Raw genomic sequence first — 18271 nt, forward strand, 5'->3', positions numbered from 1 at the left:
GACTTCTTCTGGAATACCTCCTAAAGGACCTGCCTGAGGCTGTTTTACAGTTAACTTTTTTTTTTTAACTAGTAAGAATATAGTCTAAAAGAACCATAAAAGTATAGGAGAGTAAAACCATTAATAGTCCTTTATTATCATTGTCATGTATTATGTATTGTGCATAATTGTTTGATACAACTGGCAGAGCAGTAGATTCGTTTACGCCAGCATCACCACACACGTGAGTAATGTGTTGTGCTGGGATGTTATGAAAGCTAAGATGCAACTAGACAATAGGAATTTTCATTATCAAATGGGACTACCATTGTATATTTGGTCTATCGAAAACATTGCTACGTGACATGTGACTGTATTTTTAACCATTGCACTTGGTTTTCTTATTTTCTATAAGTCTTAAGTCTTATACTTAGTCCTACTTCATATTACAATGTTTTTATTATTCACTTGTGCAATCTTCATAAATTTATATTTGTGATATTTTTTCTCAGTCTAATTTTGCATCTGATTGCAGGAACACTCATTGTAAGGCCTACCTCCTTGCCATTTTTCAGTCTTTAAAATTCTTTTATTCAGTGGAAGACTCAAATTGAGGACTTCTGCAAAGTGCTGGATATTCGTTCACTTTTTCTTGGCCCTTGGAACCTAACTGATGATTGATCTGCCTTTCCTGATTATCCCAAGACTAAGTTATACAGTCTTAATATAGCTTATCAAAGTTCATAATAATGTAGCTATCAATGTGCTATTCCCAAGGGGCATTATCACCATTGCCTCCATCTAAAGTAGGGGACAGTGAACTTTCATGTTTATTAAGCATTATGTAGGTGCTCTTCTAAGCATGTTCCATGGATTGACCTTTAATAGTTCTAAGACCTCAAGAGGTAGATATGCCATTCTCTCCATTTTACAGATGAGAACACTGAGGCACAGCAAGGCCAAGTAACCTTCCCCAGATCACAGAGCTGACAAGTGGTAGAAATGGGATTGATCCTTGCATTCTGGCTCCAGAGTCCACACTGTCAGCTGCCATTTTTGAAAGGATTTTAAACAAATGAAGACCTAACAGCTGAGAGATTTAAGAGCTGTTTTGGTGTGGTAAAATCAGATGTGTTATATATTCTTCAGCGTCTTTCTATTAATCTGCATTAGTTCATCACATAGGCCTCAGGAATGTCAAAGGTTGAATTATGATGTATAGTAGAAAAGTAAGTTGTCCAGTAGTTTTCATCCTGCCTTCTTTCTTGCATATTTATAAATTTTTAAGTGCTGTGCAGGTGGATTCTTGGCAAGCATGCGGAAGCTCAAGCTTAAGATTTGATTTTTCTGATATTGCAGGCCAATCATTTTGAATATTAGATTTTTAAGATTGATTTTGGAATTTCTCATCCATTAGCAAGTTTTCACCTTTCTCCTTAAATTCGTATTTTTACTTGAAACCATACAGCATATTTGTAGCAATATGACAGCATAAATATACATAACACAAATTGAATGACTTATGAAGGAATTACTTGTGAAAGCTCATTGGAGTAAAGTTTCCTCTCAAACAATACTTTAGGTCATATGACCGAGTCTATTAACTATTTTTCTGTTATACCATGCCAGAAAAGAATTTTAAAAGTCAGTTTATGCTTTATGTAATTATGTTCTTCAGAATGAGATACATGAGCATCATGGTTCCTGGGTAATTCTGCTGCTCCTCTCTTTAAAAATGGAGATGCCACTTGCAACTTATCCCACTGCTGAGTATTCTAGCAGTGGTAATGGTTTCACTCCATTGCATCCATCCAGAACTTTCACTCAGGTCTCCCCATCACCCAGCATTTTTTAACATTGATCGGTAAGGCCTATAACCGGTTTTAGGCTAGCAACACCAGAGATCTGGGGCAAAGAGGGAAATTGATTTTATATTCTTAGTAGCTAATATTCCATAAGTGCTTTGTATATATATTGTTGTTATTGATCATCTATTCAAAAAATACATATTGAGCAACTGCTGTGGTATAGGCTCTGTGCTGGCCAGTGAAGATACATGATTGACAATGCTGTGCTGGCTTGGTTCACAGTCCTGTGGGTACATGGTGGAGTAAAATAAGTACAATTAATTTCTCAGAGCTGTGGACAGCAACACACAGAAGGAGAGATGTCTCACCCCGCTTCAGAGGGGTGGGACAGAGAATGAGGTTAGCCTCCCAGATGTCCTTGTGCTAGTTTTAGGTGTTTTGAGGTGTTGATAAAAAGCTCCAGGAGCTGGCAGGAGGAGAGCAGAGGAAGCTAGAGCCTACAGAGCACAAAGGCCATGACAGCATGCCAGACGGGTGAAAGAGGACAGGGGAAATGTAGGCAAGTGTCTCTTCTCAGAGGATCTTATATACTATGTTTAAAAGTGTTGATTTGCTGGACACAGTGGTTCACGCCTGTATTGCCAGCACTTTGGGAGGCCAACGTGGGAGGACTGCTTGAGTTCAGGAGTTTGAGACCAGCCTGGGCAACAGTGAAACCCCATCTCTTAAAAAAAAAAAAAAAAAAAAAATAGCCAGGCTTGGTGCCACATGCCTGTAGTCCCAGCTACTCAGAAGGCTGAGGTAGAAGGATTCCTTGCGTCCAGGAGGTCAAAGCTACAGTAGGCTATGATCACACCACTGCACTCTAGCCTGCGTGACAGAGTGAGGCCCTGTCTCAAAAAAAAAAAAAAAAAAATTTGGATCTGTGCCTAAAAATGACAAGAAGCCACTGAAAAAATCCAAGCAGAGGAGTCACATGATCGAATCTCAATTTGAAAACAGTTAGTCCAGCAAGGAGGTAGAGACTAGTAAGAGGCAGCTACCATAGGCTAAACTAAAATGGTGGGAGCTTGGCTGTAGTAGAATGAATGGAAAGGTGTCTGATTTCATGTAAACTGGGGCTGGAAATAATTTGATGGGAGAGGGAGAGGAGTCCAGGTTCCTACATTTCTGGCTTGAGTCCTTGTGAATGAATGGCAGAATGTTAATGGAGGGAGAGAAGGCAGGAGGAAATGGAGAGTAGCAAAAGAGATGGCAGTCCTGATTTTGGAGATGTTAGATTTACACCATAACCACTTATGAGTGGAGTCTTCAGACATGTAGTGGAATTGTTCAAAATTGCCATAGAACTTTTAGTTTATTTGCCTTTTTATGAATACTCATCGTTATACTTTGAACAACTTTCCATTTTCTCAAGGTACTTCTGAAATGTATCTTCCTCTTAAATCAAAGTCCAGAAAATTGTTGAATGCTAAGACAATCTAAAACTCATTAAAAAAAAAACTTTTCTATTGGGATATAATTTACACATGTGGAAGTGCTTAAATGTTGAATTTTTCCATGTGTATATACTTGTACCCATTACTCAGATCAAGATAAAAAGATGTAAAGCTTTTAGCACCCCAGAAATGTCTTCCTCTTCCTACCTCTCAGTAATACCCCAGCCAGAAGTAACCATTCTTGTGAACTGCGTCATCGTAGATTAGTTTTGTCTGCTCTTGAATTTAAGATCTGTAAACACACACATTTGTTTTTGCGACTTGTTTCTGTTCAACATCTTGTCTGTGGTTTCATCCACCTTGTTATGTGTAGTCATTTGCTCTAATTCGTAACTATTTCCTACAGTTTTTAATCCATCCTAATGTTAACGGACACAGGTTTTTTTTTTCCTCATTTGTTGACTATGAAGAAAGCGGCTATGAATATTTTTGTACTGCCTTTTTGAGGGAATATAAGCATTCATTTATGTTGGATATGTAAAGATATACATAAAATGTCTAGTTCTCAAACAATTCCACTTACATAAAAAGTTTTGGTTGCTTATGTGTAGATAGATAGATAGAAATTGTTAGGAAAGGAGGAAAGAAGAAAGGAAATATTGGAATCCAGCTTTAAAAATTATATCAAGATTTTGCAGGGCCTTTCTGTGTACCAGCTCCTTTTCTAGTTTAATTGTAACACAAATCCAATGCTGCAATAGTAAAACAAATCAGATACTAAAGTTAAGAATGAAAAAGAAGTTGTAAAAACTTGGATAGGGATTAATTTTACTTCTTTTAAAATACTTATATACTTTTATTGTCAACCATTTATGTTATCAATATGTTTTAAATTTATTTTAATTTTTAAAGCAATATATTTTAAATGCAGCTTATAGTGTCCAGTTGATCCTTGAAACTGTTTGTTTATTTTTCAAATACCATACTAGATTTCTGTTTCTTTTTAATAGAGTGAAAATATTGAAGAAAAATTTAATGCTGTGTTTCTTAAAAGATTGAGATTATTCAGTTCAGTTGTAATTCTCGAGTGCTCTAAAGAACCTCAGATTTTCATCAGTAGCTTTGCAAGTCATCCCCAGGAGCTTCTTTTGGTAGTTGATTATTCTGTTACCAAGTTGTCCTTAAAAAAAAAAAACAAAATTACTTTGTTGGTGGATTTTTTAAAAAGTAGAATGAAAATGAAGCAGTTTCACAGTCTATGTCTGGTTGGTCCTTTAATTTAGATTTCCCCTTATTTTTGCAGATACTTAAAGCTTCAAAAAGACTGCCCCTACCACCACAGGAGGACCAGCCTAACCATACGCTCGCTGTGATAGATCTTGTGAAGCAATTACTGAGCAGATCAAGATCTTTGGGAAGGAACACTAAAGATGTTTTGAATGAATTATAGTCCACTGGCATTTTAGTGTATTTTTTTTTCTTTTTAGAAACACATGTTTCTAAAAAATGTCATGTTACATTCCTGCATGTCCCTTTTGATAGCATTAGTGGATCCATTGGATTTCTTTTTTCTTTTTATGACATAGCTTTTAGTCTTACCTGAATTTATGTGTGTTTTTCAGATAGTAGTTAATAATTATATTGGTGATGTAGCAGCAATTGTGTTGGCAGGGTTTGCATATATTATTAGTAATTAGCACTAACTGTTGGACTGACTTGTGTAAACTGCGTTAAACATGATTTAAAAGCTATTAAGAATACTTTGTGTTAGCACTCCTAAGAACGCTAACAGAGATCATCATTAGCTGTGAAGATTTGAGTTGTATATATCTGCACTGATATTCTTATCAAAAATTTCTACATTAGCTTCAGGTATTCAGATTAACACTTTTGAAATTGTTGTAACTTTTAGCTGATTAATTAGAAAAATGTAATATTTCAATGAAAGTTTTAAATTATCATTTATTTATTCAAATGAGAGGGGAAAGCTGAAATTCCTTGTTAAGACACAAGGAAAAAGAATGACCCTACTATTATCATGCAAAAATGCTTTGTTAGCACCTTAGATTAATCGTATAATAGCTATAGTCTCTTCAGCATTTGTTTAAATTTTAGAAAATCTGTATAAATTACTGGTGCATAACTTAAAGATTATTCCGCCTTTGGCTAATTAAGTAATTTCCCTGCAGCACTAGAGACCGCTCAGTGCTCTTACTAGATGAACTCAGTAACGCCTCGAGCTGGGTTGATTGAGGATGTGTGACAAGCTCACAGAGCCCGATGCCTGCTGCTATTTCACAGCGATGAGCCTTTTTCTTTCTACACTGAAGATTTTCTTCTTTATTTAATGTGGTTTATTTTGGGCTCAGAAATAATTGCTGTGTTGAAAATAATCCTTTGTCAGAAAAGAAGGTAGCTACCACATCATTTTGAAAGGACCATGAGCAACTATAAGCAAAGCCATAAGAAGTGGTTCGATTGATATATTAGGGGTAGCTCTTGATTTTGTTAACATTAAGATAAGGTGACTTTTTCCCCCTGCTTTTAGGGTTAAAATGAAAGAGATTTCTATATTTTTATCACTATAGATCATAGTTATTATACAATGTAGTGAGTCCTGCATGGGTACTCAATGTGTAATGAAACCTGAAATAATAAGATAATAAGAAAAGCAATAATTTTCTAAAGCTGTGATATGGATGATACAGAGGTGATACTCAAATTATAATAAAGCTCTTCATTTTGTGAATTATAGAATGCTACTTTTTATAAAGCCATATTTTTTTAGGAAAACTAAGTGACATAAAACTGATGAACGAGTAAAATAAGTTTTACTGGATTTTTATAGAACTCTGGACGTTGAGGATTCATTATGCTGTGGTTAACTTTAAATACTTTTTAATTCCAAATATCTGAATTAATGAGCCTTGTCTTTACAAATATGTGCCATTGTGCAACATCAATGGATTTTCTAAAAATAATGTAAATGTCTTCTATTAAATGTTGAGTGCAATAAAATACAGAAGAATTCTCTATATTGTCATTATTTTTGAAGTATAAGATATTTTTAATTTGTTACATAATAAAATCAGTTCATTTTATCCTTACTGGTATTTTAGAAGATTATAGCATTTTTGATTACTAAAATCACAAAGGAATACCTTCAGCCAGTTAATGTATTTCTAACAGATAATGCTTATTTTACATTTACTATCATGCTACATTGCCAGGAGGCAAGATTAAAATTAAATAGCCCCTGCATCCATCCTTTGTAGATTTTGCCCTGCACCTAGAAGTTTTGATTATTCCCTGGATAGCCTGCTGCACCTTTTTCCCCCAAGTTTTTAATTTTTATGAGTATATAGTAGATGTATAAATTAGACTATATGAGATATTTCAATACAGGCATAGAAAATGTACAATAAATTATTGTTGGCTATAGTAACCCTGTTGTGCTATCAAATATTAGATCTTATTCATTGTATATAACTATATTTTTGTACCCATTAACCATCTTCACCTCCTGCTCCCCTCTCCCCCAGCTACCCTTCCCACCCTCTGGTAACCATCCTTCTACTCTCCACCTCCTTGAGTTCAATTGTTTTAATTTTTAGCACCCACAAATTAGTGAGAACATATGATGTTTGTATTTCTGTGTCTGGCTTATTTCACCTAACGTAATGACCTCCAGTTCCATCCATGTTGTTTCAAATGACAGGATCCCGTTCTTTTCTATGGCTGAATAGTACTCCATTATATGTGTACACACATTTTCTTCATTCATCTGTTGACAGATCTTTAAGTTGATTCCAAAGCTTGGCTATTGTAAATAGTGCTGCTATAAACATGGGAGTGCAGATATTTCTTCAATATGCTGATTTCTTTTGTTTTGGATATATACCTAGCAGTGGGATTGCTAAGAGAAAACAATGGGGAAACTGCCCAGGCCATCGGTCTAGGCAATGATTTCTTGAGTAATACCCCAAAAGCACAGGCAACCAAAGCAAAAATGGAAAAATGGAATCCCATTAAGTTACAAAGATTCTGCACAGCAAAGGAAACAACAAAGTGAAGTGATAACCCACAGAATACATCAAAGTATTTGCAAACTACCCATCTGTCAAGGGATTAACAATGAGAATATATAAGGAGCTCAGACAACTCCATAGGGAAAAATCTAATAACCTGATTTTTCAAATGGGCAAGAGATCTGAATTCTCAAAAGAAGACATAAAAATGGCAAACATGTATCCAAAAGGTGCTCTACATCCTTGATCATCAGAAATGCAAATCAAAACTACACTGAGATACCATCTCACCTGAGTTAAACTGGCTTTTATCAAAAGACAGGCAGTAATGAATGCTGGTGAGCATGTGGAGAAAGGGGAACCCTCATGTACTGTTAGCAGGAGTGTAAATTAGGTTTCTCAAAAGACTGAAAATAGAACTACTGCCCCACCTTATACATGACTTCATATTGGGAGGATATTAATTTCATCGTGAGAGGATGGAAGGGCAGAAATGGGCATGGAAAGTTCTCTTTTCCATTTCCAGTCTTCATTCTCTGGACAGAAAAGGAGAACTAAATAAGGAAGAAGTCCCTGGGCTTCTAGAACAGGTTGTTTTCAGCTCCAGCATGTCCAGAGGAAACAAAAATGAACACTAATGGTAAGCAGACCCACTTTTATTGAAGCACCCATTCAGCTAAGTACTGTGCGCACATGTCAGGGAGCTGAGTTTTTTCAGCAGATAAGTATTACTCCTGCCTGCAAGTGAGCAAAGCCAAGGTCAGAGAGGTGGGGTGCCTGCTGGCCCAAGGTGACACAGCAGTATTCAGAGCAACTCTCAGGCAGCTGGTGCGAGGTGGAAGCCATTAGAGGGAGGCCAAAGCATGGGTAGGAAGATGGTTAGGCAACTTACTAGTAATAGGTGATGGTGATACAGCATGAGCTAAGGAAGTGCTAGTAGAGAGAGAAGGGGACTGGAAAGCTGTGACATGAGGACTGGTCAGTGTGGGCGCTCAGGAATAGAGCAGAGTCCCATGTCCAGGTGCAGGGAGAGAACCGATGCCAGTGTGGTAATGCAGTCATTACCACAGGGATGCACAGGCCTGGGTGGAAATTCGCTTTGAATGTATGTTGAGTCCAGCAAGAACTGCTCAGCCAGCAGGTTAGCGCAGTGCTGGAACATGATAGAGTACAGTATATCTGTTTTTTGTTTATTTTTGAGATGGAGTCTCGCTCTGTTGCCAGGCTGGAGTGCAGTGGTGTGATCTCAGCTCACTGCAAGCTCCGCCTCCTGGGTTCAAGCGATTCTCCTGCCTCATCCTCCCAAGTAGCTGGGACTACAGGCATGCGCCACCACTCCCAGCTAATTTTTGTATTTTTAGTAGAGACAGGGTTTCACCATGTTGGCCAGGATGGTCTCGATCTCTTGACCTTGTGATCTGCCCGCTTCAGCCTCCCAAACTGCTGGGATTACAGGCATGAGCCACCGTGCCTGACCGAGTACAGTATATCTGAATCCACAAAATCCACAAAAGTGATTTGCTTTAGTGGTTGCATTTAAATATCATATCCTATTCTTTTTAGTAAGGTGTTTATTGTTCTGACAAAATATTTAAAGGAGGAAAAAAGTAACATTAAGACAGGTAAAGAGTAGTGTAACATCTTTCTTTTCTGAATATGAATATTTAAACACTAACTATGAGTTACATGTGGGCTTGTACTTTTGTAATTTTCAGGGGTGGGCTGAGCATATAGCTCCCTTTAGTTGATGAATTCCCCATTACTGGGATATAGAGTGTGATTAAAGTAGTATTTTATGGAATATAGCTTCTGAAATTGGTTTTGTTTGTTTTGTAACCCTAGACAAGATTCCTTAGCCTCTGTATGCCTCAGTTGCCGTATTTGTAAAATTATAACTACCTCCTATGAATGGTGAGAAGTTTAAATGGGATAGTCTGTGTTAAGTGCTTAGAACAATGCCTGCATATAATATGGGCTCAAGTCATTTTCCTCTTTGGCACAGTGAGATTCAAATGAGATCTTCCAGAGAAGCATAGGTACAGAGAATAAAGCAAAGTAGCACTTCATTATTATCGCTGCAGAATGCTCCTGGGGTAAGCTGAATCTCATAGAAAGCTCCTTTACCTAAGCTAAATTTAAGCAATAAAACTCATAGAGCCTAAAACGTATTCTCTGTGTATTTTCTCCATATCCGAAAGGAGTCTCAGAACTCAGCTTGTTGATGTGAAGTGAAGGACAGAAGAGGACAAGAATGAGAATAAGAGAGCTTTTGGCCTGGGGCCTGGAATGATCTGTGTCAGGCTTTAGGTCAGACTGCCACCCCCCTTTTAGATACAGCATGGGGAGAAAGATGGTGGCCCTTGTTTCTGGGCATATGTCCAACCACACTCACCCTCCACTTTCCTGGGAGGATGTGAGTCCAGAGGACGGGGGGAGACTTGGCCAGGGCCCTCCCACATCAGGATCAGCGCCTTCCACTTCTATTTGGAATGTGACCAGTTCAAACCACTCCTCCTTCCTTATTTGCCTCCCAAGAGTGGGAAGATCTGTGGAGAGCCCTAAACTCCCCTTCATGACCAGCACCCACCTGTTCTATCTAGTCCAGTTAGAAACTTGCATTTTACACTTGATTTTTCTAATCACATTAGCCATATGCAATGACTGGGGGATATGGAGGGTTGCAGTGTTCCTGAAGGTAATGCTGATCCCACTAGAAAGAGCTCCTTCAGGACAGGGATTTTTGATGCTTTTCTTCATTGCTGTATATCCGATGACTACAAGGGTGCCAGGCAGACATTATTAGGTGCTCAGTTAATATTTGCTGAATGAATGGTATTGAATGGTCTAGTTCAGCAACCTAACTTTATAATAAAGAGGTTATAGTTAAAAAGATCAGAAATTCTAGAACATTCTACCAAGATCCACAAGTCCTTTAAAAAAAAAAAAATCCTGCATTATTCTTGCAGCACTGCCCAGGAGGTATGTGCTGTCAACCTTATAAAATCAACTCTTTGCAAAACTCAAGACTGGCACTTCTCTGTCCCCTTATTTCTCTTTGAAGAAAGGTACACAATGGTTCAGTGGAAAGAACGTATGCTTTGGAATTGTGTAAACTGCTGGCCTTGATAACTTTGGGGACTCTAATTTCTCAGCCATCTATTTTCTCCTGTGCACAAAGAGGGAGGTAAGACCTTCTCCAAGGGTGTGAGAAGACAAGCGAATCCGTAAATGATGTGCTTAGCACTTAGCCTGGTACACTAGATTTCAAAGTTAGTTCCCCTTTCTTCCTTTTATGGAACAAGAGTTGACTTATAAAAAACCCTTCCCTGCATTAAAACCAGCCTCAGATTTACTTTTCATCTCCCCAAATTGAAATGTTTTATATGAATGAATGTGGGAAACTCCACACCAACAAATTGAGTGATCCGTGTCAATGTTCACTTGACTGCATCCCTAATCTCACTGACATCCTCAAGCAGCTTCTGTGGGAGAGGACAGAGTCTGATTTTTTACCAGTCTCCCAGACTCTGCCTTGTTCCCACTCCAACCCATATGCATACGCCCGTGTTCCTAGAAATACCCAAAGAACAGATAAGTTCCTACTAGGGCCGTAATCAACTGATTACCTTGAAAATTAACTAGATCCTAATTTGCACACTCATCCTGATGTGAAGTTATAGGTGCACAAATGAGGTTAAAAACACGTGGTCAGCTCATATGCTGTTGTTTTCCTTGTGAGGGGTGGATGTTCTTTGGCTAGTCTAGGCTCTTGGTGGGTGTCACTGTCCTAGGTAATTCTATTTGTGGGAGAGACACTGACTGTGATTTACTTAGTGCATCTGACACAGGTGGGGTCTTGGGTTCATCTCTGGCTTCTCACCTGGGCTTCAGCACGAGCTCCCCCAATGGATCATCTGTGTATATGTGAAGTCCTTAGAGTAGCAGACTAATATTCCAAGCAGTGTGACATGCTGCATTCCTTTAAAGCACATGATATCAATTATTCAAGTTGTTTTCTGGTTTTAAGAGACAATAACAACATTGAACAAGCTTTAATGATGGCTTCTCCCCACCCACATATCTTTGAACCTTAGAGACACCTGGAGTTGATGTATATCACCTACTCCAACTCCCCTACCTTATAGACAAGGAGTACTTAGCCTGGTGCCTAGTCAGTGCTTGGTGACTTTTAGTAGAAGTAATTGAAATATGCCCAAATCTTGATATTTTCTAATGAACTTCATTTGTAATGAATTCAGGATTTAGGAAAATTGAATTGTATGATCAAATATATTTTTCTTTGATTATACTTATTGAATTCATTTAAATATTGTCCTATATTTTGAGATACTGAATGGTGACTTGCATAGTACTTACTATGTTTTGTCTTTAATTTTCAGGAACAAATAGAACAACAGAAGATCCAGAACAAAAAGCAAAAGGTGAGATTGTTAGATAAACAGCCTTTAAAATATACATGGGGAAAAGAATAACATGATTTTATTTTCCATCGAAGAATAACATAATTTTATTTTATGTCACTAATTAGAAGAATTTGCTTCTAGGTTTGTTATTTCAATGATTTTATCATTGACCACTTATTAATATTTTACATAAACATTAAGAGCCAAAGCACAGAAAGAGATTGCAATTCTAATTCTAAATAGCTTCTAATTCTAGTTTTGACATTCACACTCATGTGTCCTTGGGAAAAATACTTAACTTTTGTGCCTCAGTTTTTCTCTTCTGTAACGTAGGAATCATAAGAGTACCAACTTCTGAAGGCTGTGTTTCCATGATAGTAATAAAATGAAAATATACATATAGTGCTTAAAGCAATAACTAACAGGGAAAGCACTTAAGATACATTAAATATTATTTATTGTTGTATGTCAATAACTGTACTAAGTGTAGGAATCCAAAGATTCCTAGAACATGATATCTTTTTCAAGGAACTCTGAATTGTTGGAAAGACGTGGAAACGTAGTTATAGCTATGTAGAAAGAATTATCTCTGCCTTCCAAACGTTTATTACAAAGGCAGTCTCATAAATTTAATAACCCATAGTATTTTAGTTCAGCTTTCACAGGGGTTCCTAAACTTACTCAGAGTGAAGAACTATTTTTAATGTTAAAAAAGTATATGGATGATCATAGAATAGTGGCTATTTTTAGTATCAGTTGAATGATATGATCTTTAATGATTGAATATTATTACAATTTCAGGAATGCTTTTAATTTAATTTGTAGTGCTGAAAGCAGTATGTACATATGTATCTTGTACATACGGTGCATAAGACCTTGCTTGGTGTGCAGATGACACTTGGTGAGCATGTGGAGTTGCTGGCCTCTGGCTGTAATTTCACAGCCCACAAGTTGAGAAGTAGGCCTCTAGTTCATGAAAATGTTTTTCTAACTAGTTGTTTTTAATTTTTGTCAAAGTAGTACAAGGATATAGTTTTAAAAGTTGAGGTTTATAATAAATAGCAGCAGTCCTCTTCCCTACTACTTCATATCCCCAAGTCCCACTCCTAACTTTCTTTTAGCTCTTTCTCTTCTTTCTCTTTCTTTCTTTCTTTCTCTCTCTCTCTTCTCTTTCTCTCTCTCTCTCTCTCTTTCTTTCTTCTTCCTTCCTTCCTTCCTCCCTCCCTCCCTCCCTCCCTCCCTCCCTCCCTCCTTCCTTCCTTCCTTCCTTCCTTCCTTCCTTCCTTCCTTCCTTTCCTTCCAAGATGGCATCTCGCTCTATCACCCAGACTGGAGTGCAACGGCATGATCTCGGCTCACTGCAACCTCCTCCTCCCCAATTCAAGCAATTCTCCTGCCTCAGCCTCCCGAGTAGCTGGGATTACAGGCGCATGCCACCACATCAACTAATTTTTGTATTTTTTTAGTAGAGATGGGGTTTCACTGTGTTGACCAGGCTGGTCTCAAACTCCTGACCTCGTGATCCTCCCACCTTGGCCTCCCAAGGTACTGGGATTACAAGTGTGAACTGCTGTGCCTGGCCTTAGATGTTTCTTTCTAGTATTTAGTTATGCATTTGTAAATAATTTGTGTAATTCTGAAGTTTTCTCCTCAATATCAGAAACTGTTCGCTGGCTCTGTTTTATAGATCACTGAGATTAGCTCGATCATCATACTCTAACAAGCTGTCTGCTGTCTTACTTCCTGGATCTTCCAATATATTTAGGATATAACTGTAATAGATAGTGATACATGCTAATGAGAAAATACAAGGCAAGAAGGGGCAAATCAGTAGCTTTTGATAGACTTGATCACTTCCTGTCCTTCAAACACTCCCTTCACATGGCTTGCTGGATATGACGTTCTCTTGGTCTTTCTCCTGCTCTCTACTGTTTGCTTTTCTCAGGCTCTTTGGATGGATGTTTCTCATCTCCTTGACCATTAATCACTGGAGTGCCCCAGACTTAGTCCTCAGAGCATTTCCCCATATACACGCACTCCCTTAATGATCTCATCTAATCTCATGGCTTTAAATGCCTCTGTATGCCACAGATTGGCAAATTTACCCACAGCCTGGGTCTTTTCGCTGCACTCTAGACTGGTGTGTCCAGCTGTCTACATGGTGTCTGCCTGATAACTTCAACGTGTTGGATGTGTAATAATCACTTCAAACTTAACAAGTCTAAAACTGACTCCTGATCTTTGCCCCTCAAAACACACTCCATCCCCTTAAATATTTGGTGCCAACTACATGCCAGGTGTTGTTCTAGACAAGTGGTTGCAGGTGAGAGCAAGACAGACCAGGTTCCTGTTTCAGGGAGCTCACATCCCAATAGGGAGACCAGCAGTACACACACAGACTGAAATTGTGGTAAGAGTTCTGAGGAAACAAAGCAGGAGAGCATGCCGTAGGCAGAAGGGGCTGTGAGTCAGGGAAGAAGGCGTCCCAGGAGGTTAGGGAAACCTAAGCACTCTGAGCAGAGGAACAGTTTGTGCAAAAGTCCTGAGACAGGAGAGAAGGGCCCAAGAAGCTGGAGCACCTGAACAAGCCTAGAGTGTATAAGATGCAGTTAGAGAAAGTCAAAGACTAGACCATGGTGGAAGTCTGGACATTTTTTTCATGCTGTGGACACTACCCAGCCCATGCACATCTCTGTACCAAACAGAGCCCTTTCTCATTTACACATTGACTGGTTTGCTTCTGGGAGGTCCACTGTAATGCATTCTTACAAAGGGAGGGACGGGGAGTCCGAATGGTGGGCATGGCTTGTTGCAGAAAAACAGGAACACTTGCAAACCCTCCCCAAATCTGCTGCTCACAGGATGGTTGCAGTTGTGAGCTCCTCACATCTCTGCCCCTCATGCTCCAGACCCCCCATTCCAGCCTTAGCAGCCCGTACCTTCCCCTGCACTGCCAGGTATCCTCGGTGCACAGGTCTGACCTCCAGGGACTCTGATCCTAAAGGGGGTTTGCCAGGGGAGTGTAGGGGCTGGGACCTCTGGAACCTGCAAGGAGAATCATTGCAACAGCTTCTGTTGACTGGTTTGTCACTCTCCCCCCATTTAAAATTAGCACTTTAGATCAGTACCAACCAAAATATGTTTGTAACTAAAGTATTTTATTAAGGGGGAAATGCAGGAATAGACAGAATTAAAATAAATAATGAATCAATGTTATCACAGATTTATTAAAAATCTGTTGGAGCAAATTGTGAGCTGTGTAAATTCCATGTATTTTTTACCAAATCGATTCATATGGTACTGTTATATGGTAGGGAAAAGGGAAAGGGAAACATTACGTATCTGGAATATGTAGTAAAAAAATGGAATGTCCTTCACTCATCAGACTTTAGTTTCATAATAACAGAAATTGAAATGTTTTAAGGCAAAATAGGCCCTCATTTGCAGACATCTGTTACTTAAAAGTCAAATCAGACTGTTTTTATGTTTTAGATAAAATTGCGATATCAGTTTCTCCCCACTGGATGTCATCTTTTCCCACATATTCCATAGCCACGGTCACAAAATGTGTGAACCACAAAATAATCCAATACAAAAATGGCTTGTTAGATGTCAAATTCAAACAGTCATTTGCGTTCATCCATTTATTGAGTACATAGTGAGTACTTACGATGTCCAGGCTCTGTTTTAGGCACTGGGCCCGAAACAGTCAATAAAACAGTCACAGCTCTCATTGTACTTGCATTTCGGTGTGTATAGGGAAGAGAGTGGGCTAGATATGTAGTTTTAAAAAAATTAAAATATAACAGGCAGTGTTAAGTGTGAAAAGGAATATAAGGCAGGAAAAGAAAACAGAATGAGCAGGAGGTGTTGCTGTGTAATAGGCCTCTTGGATGGTGACTTTTAAGCAGAGATTTGAAGAGGCAAGGGCCTGAGCTGCACCACTGTCTGGGAGAAGAGTTCTGAGACTTGGGGAGCATTTTCATAGTCCTTAAGGCATGTGTGCTTAGCATGCTTGAGGCTTAACAAGGAGGCGATTGTTGGCAAAGAATGTGTGAGAGGAGAGTGTAGGAGTGCATGATACCAGAGTAGTCAAGGGTTCAAATCACATAGGCCTTCGAAGAAAAAAGTAAGAACTTGTGTATTATCTCCAGTGAGATGGCCATTGGGAGATTCTGGGCAGAAGATGGATATGATTGCATTATGTTTTCAAAGGCTCATTCGAGCTATAGGGGTGCAAGATTGGAAGCAGGGAAACCAATTAGGAGACTATTGCAGTGGTCCAGGCAAGACATGATGATGACCGGGATTACAATGTAGAGTAGAGGTGGTAAGTGCTGGTTAAATTCTACATATATTTGGATATAAAGTTAGTAGGGTTTGATAATGGGTGGGATAATGGAGTGAAAGAGGTCAAATATAGATCTATGGCCAGTCACAGTGGCTAATGCCTATAATCTCAGCACTTTGGAAGGCCAGGGGAGGATCGCTTGAGGCCAGGAGTTTGAGACCAGCCTGGGCAATATAGTGAGATACTGTCTCAACAAACAACAACAACAAAAACCCAACACTTAGCCAGGAATGGTAGCATGCACCTATAGTCCCAGCTACTCAGGCGTCTGAGGTAGGAGGATCAGTGCTGCAGTGAGCTATGATCACGCCACTGCACTCCAGTCTGGGCAACAGAGCAAGATCCTGACTCAAGAAAAAAGAATTCACGCTAACCTGAAAAGTGATGCTTTGACAAATTCACCGAACACAAAAATGTGCAATATGTTCCTGATTTAGTATATTATCAAAGATCAGTTATCAGTTGGGATTTGTGAGCCTTTAAAGAAATTTGAAGAGCAAAGGAAATGTGTTTTTGCTTGTATGTATCCATGTGTGCACGTAGGTGGGTGGGTGTTAGATAAAATTGTATTTGTATTGTGGGATTTTCCTGAACTTTTTTATTTAAACTTATACTTAATATCTTATTAAATTATTCATTACAATTAAGAATATGTGTAAACAGTATTTACATGTCTTTAAAACATTTAAAGATTTCCTGGGTACTCTATGTATTTTTTTAAAAAGTCATAATCAGTGCCCTAACAAAACACCAGATGGCGCTAGAAAACAAATCACATTTACACTAACAGAAATCACATCTGCAAAGCAACTTACAAAAAGGTGGAGATGGCTGTATTACAGCCAGTAAATCAGCTTGGTGCAACTGGCACTTCATATGGATAGTTCTTAGTTTTCTGTGATCATAAAGAACATAACAGACATAGTTAATAATCAAGTGTCATTCAGAAGTTTTCTTACTTAAAAAATCTTCAATGAAGTTTTCCTTGTGATTCTTACAACTGTATATAACATATTTGAACAAAGTTCTCTATTGCTTTGATGATAAAAAATAAACTTCTTAGTGCAGCACATGACGCATCTCAGGAGATAGCCCCCGCTTATGGCTTCCCTGTGTTCAAAATGCTCTTCCTAATCGCTCCACTTCCCTTTTATCAATCCATTTATTAAAACTGAGCTTAGATGTTCTATCTTTCAGGAAGCCTTCTCTGACTGCACTCCCATCTCCTACCCCAGACCAGAGAGTGTGTTTCTCTTTTTGTTCCCAAGATGCCTTGTGCTTACAGATTTTTTATTACCACATATTTTGAATTTTCCTTTTAATTTCTAGACAAAAAGCTTATAAAGAATAGGAACCATGACTGACCCTTCTGCCCTTAAACTAATGAGAGTTTATAGAGTTCTCCAGAGAAACAAAATGAATAGGATGTGTGTATGTGTATAGATATAGAAATAGATACAGATAGAGATTTATTATAAGGAATTGGCTCATGTGATTATAGAAACTGGCATCTGCAGAAAAGAGTTGATGTTGCAGCTTGAGTCTAGAGGCAGAATTGCTTTTCCTTGGAAGGAGATAAGACTTTTTCTTAAGGCCTTCATCTAATTGGATCAGGCCTACTCATATTATGGAGAGTAATCTGCTTTACTCAAAGTCTACTGATTTAAATGTTAATCTCACCTAAAAATACTTTCTCAGCAATATCCAGACATGTTCAACCAAATATCTGGGTACCATGGCTTAGCCAAGTTGACAAATATAATTAATTATCACACTATTCTAGTGGTACTTAACCATAGATAGGGGGTGCTGACTAAATAGTTGTAGTATGAAAAAAAATGTGACTAACCTCGTTCCCTTTCATTCTTGCCCCTTCATCTGATAGTGATATTATAAGATGCAAATAGCCTGAATGGTGGGCAGGAAGAGTTATAAACAGAAAAGTCAAAGTATGAATTAACTCTAAGTGTTTACTAACATATTTGCTACATTTCAAGTTATTTTCAGATGGGTTCTTGTTTAAGCCTTACCCATCAATCTTATGAGTTAAACATTTTTCAGCTCCATTTCTTCATTTTTTTAATCCTCTTTCTCCCCTACTTTCGTGACTATAATTACATGTATATTAGACTGCTTGAAAATGTCCCACAGGTCTATGAAACTTGGTTTATTTTTAGGCCTGGCACGATGGCTTATGCCTGTTATCCCAGTAATTTGGGAGGCCGAGGTGGGTGGATTACTT

General features: G+C 38.4%; 1 protein-coding gene across 21 annotated transcripts in view; it reads left to right on the top strand.

The window, feature by feature from the left end:
* Window positions 1–18271, top strand: part of ASPH (aspartate beta-hydroxylase) — a 222165-nt gene that overhangs the window by 93287 nt on the left and 110607 nt on the right. For 16 of the 21 annotated variants that reach the window (XM_050801980.1, XM_050801985.1, XM_050801981.1 and 13 more), the window contains one exon: window positions 11655–11696. In XM_050801980.1, the coding sequence (XP_050657937.1) occupies window positions 11655–11696 (42 nt within the window). Of the gene's footprint in view, window positions 1–4529; window positions 6260–11654; window positions 11697–18271 lie in introns of those variants that run through there. The other 5 variants (XM_050801997.1, XM_050802000.1, XM_050802001.1 and 2 more) reach the window with 1 other exon arrangement.

This window comes from Macaca thibetana, chromosome 8 (assembly GCF_024542745.1).
Source record: "Macaca thibetana thibetana isolate TM-01 chromosome 8, ASM2454274v1, whole genome shotgun sequence".
NCBI lineage: Eukaryota > Metazoa > Chordata > Mammalia > Primates > Cercopithecidae > Macaca > Macaca thibetana.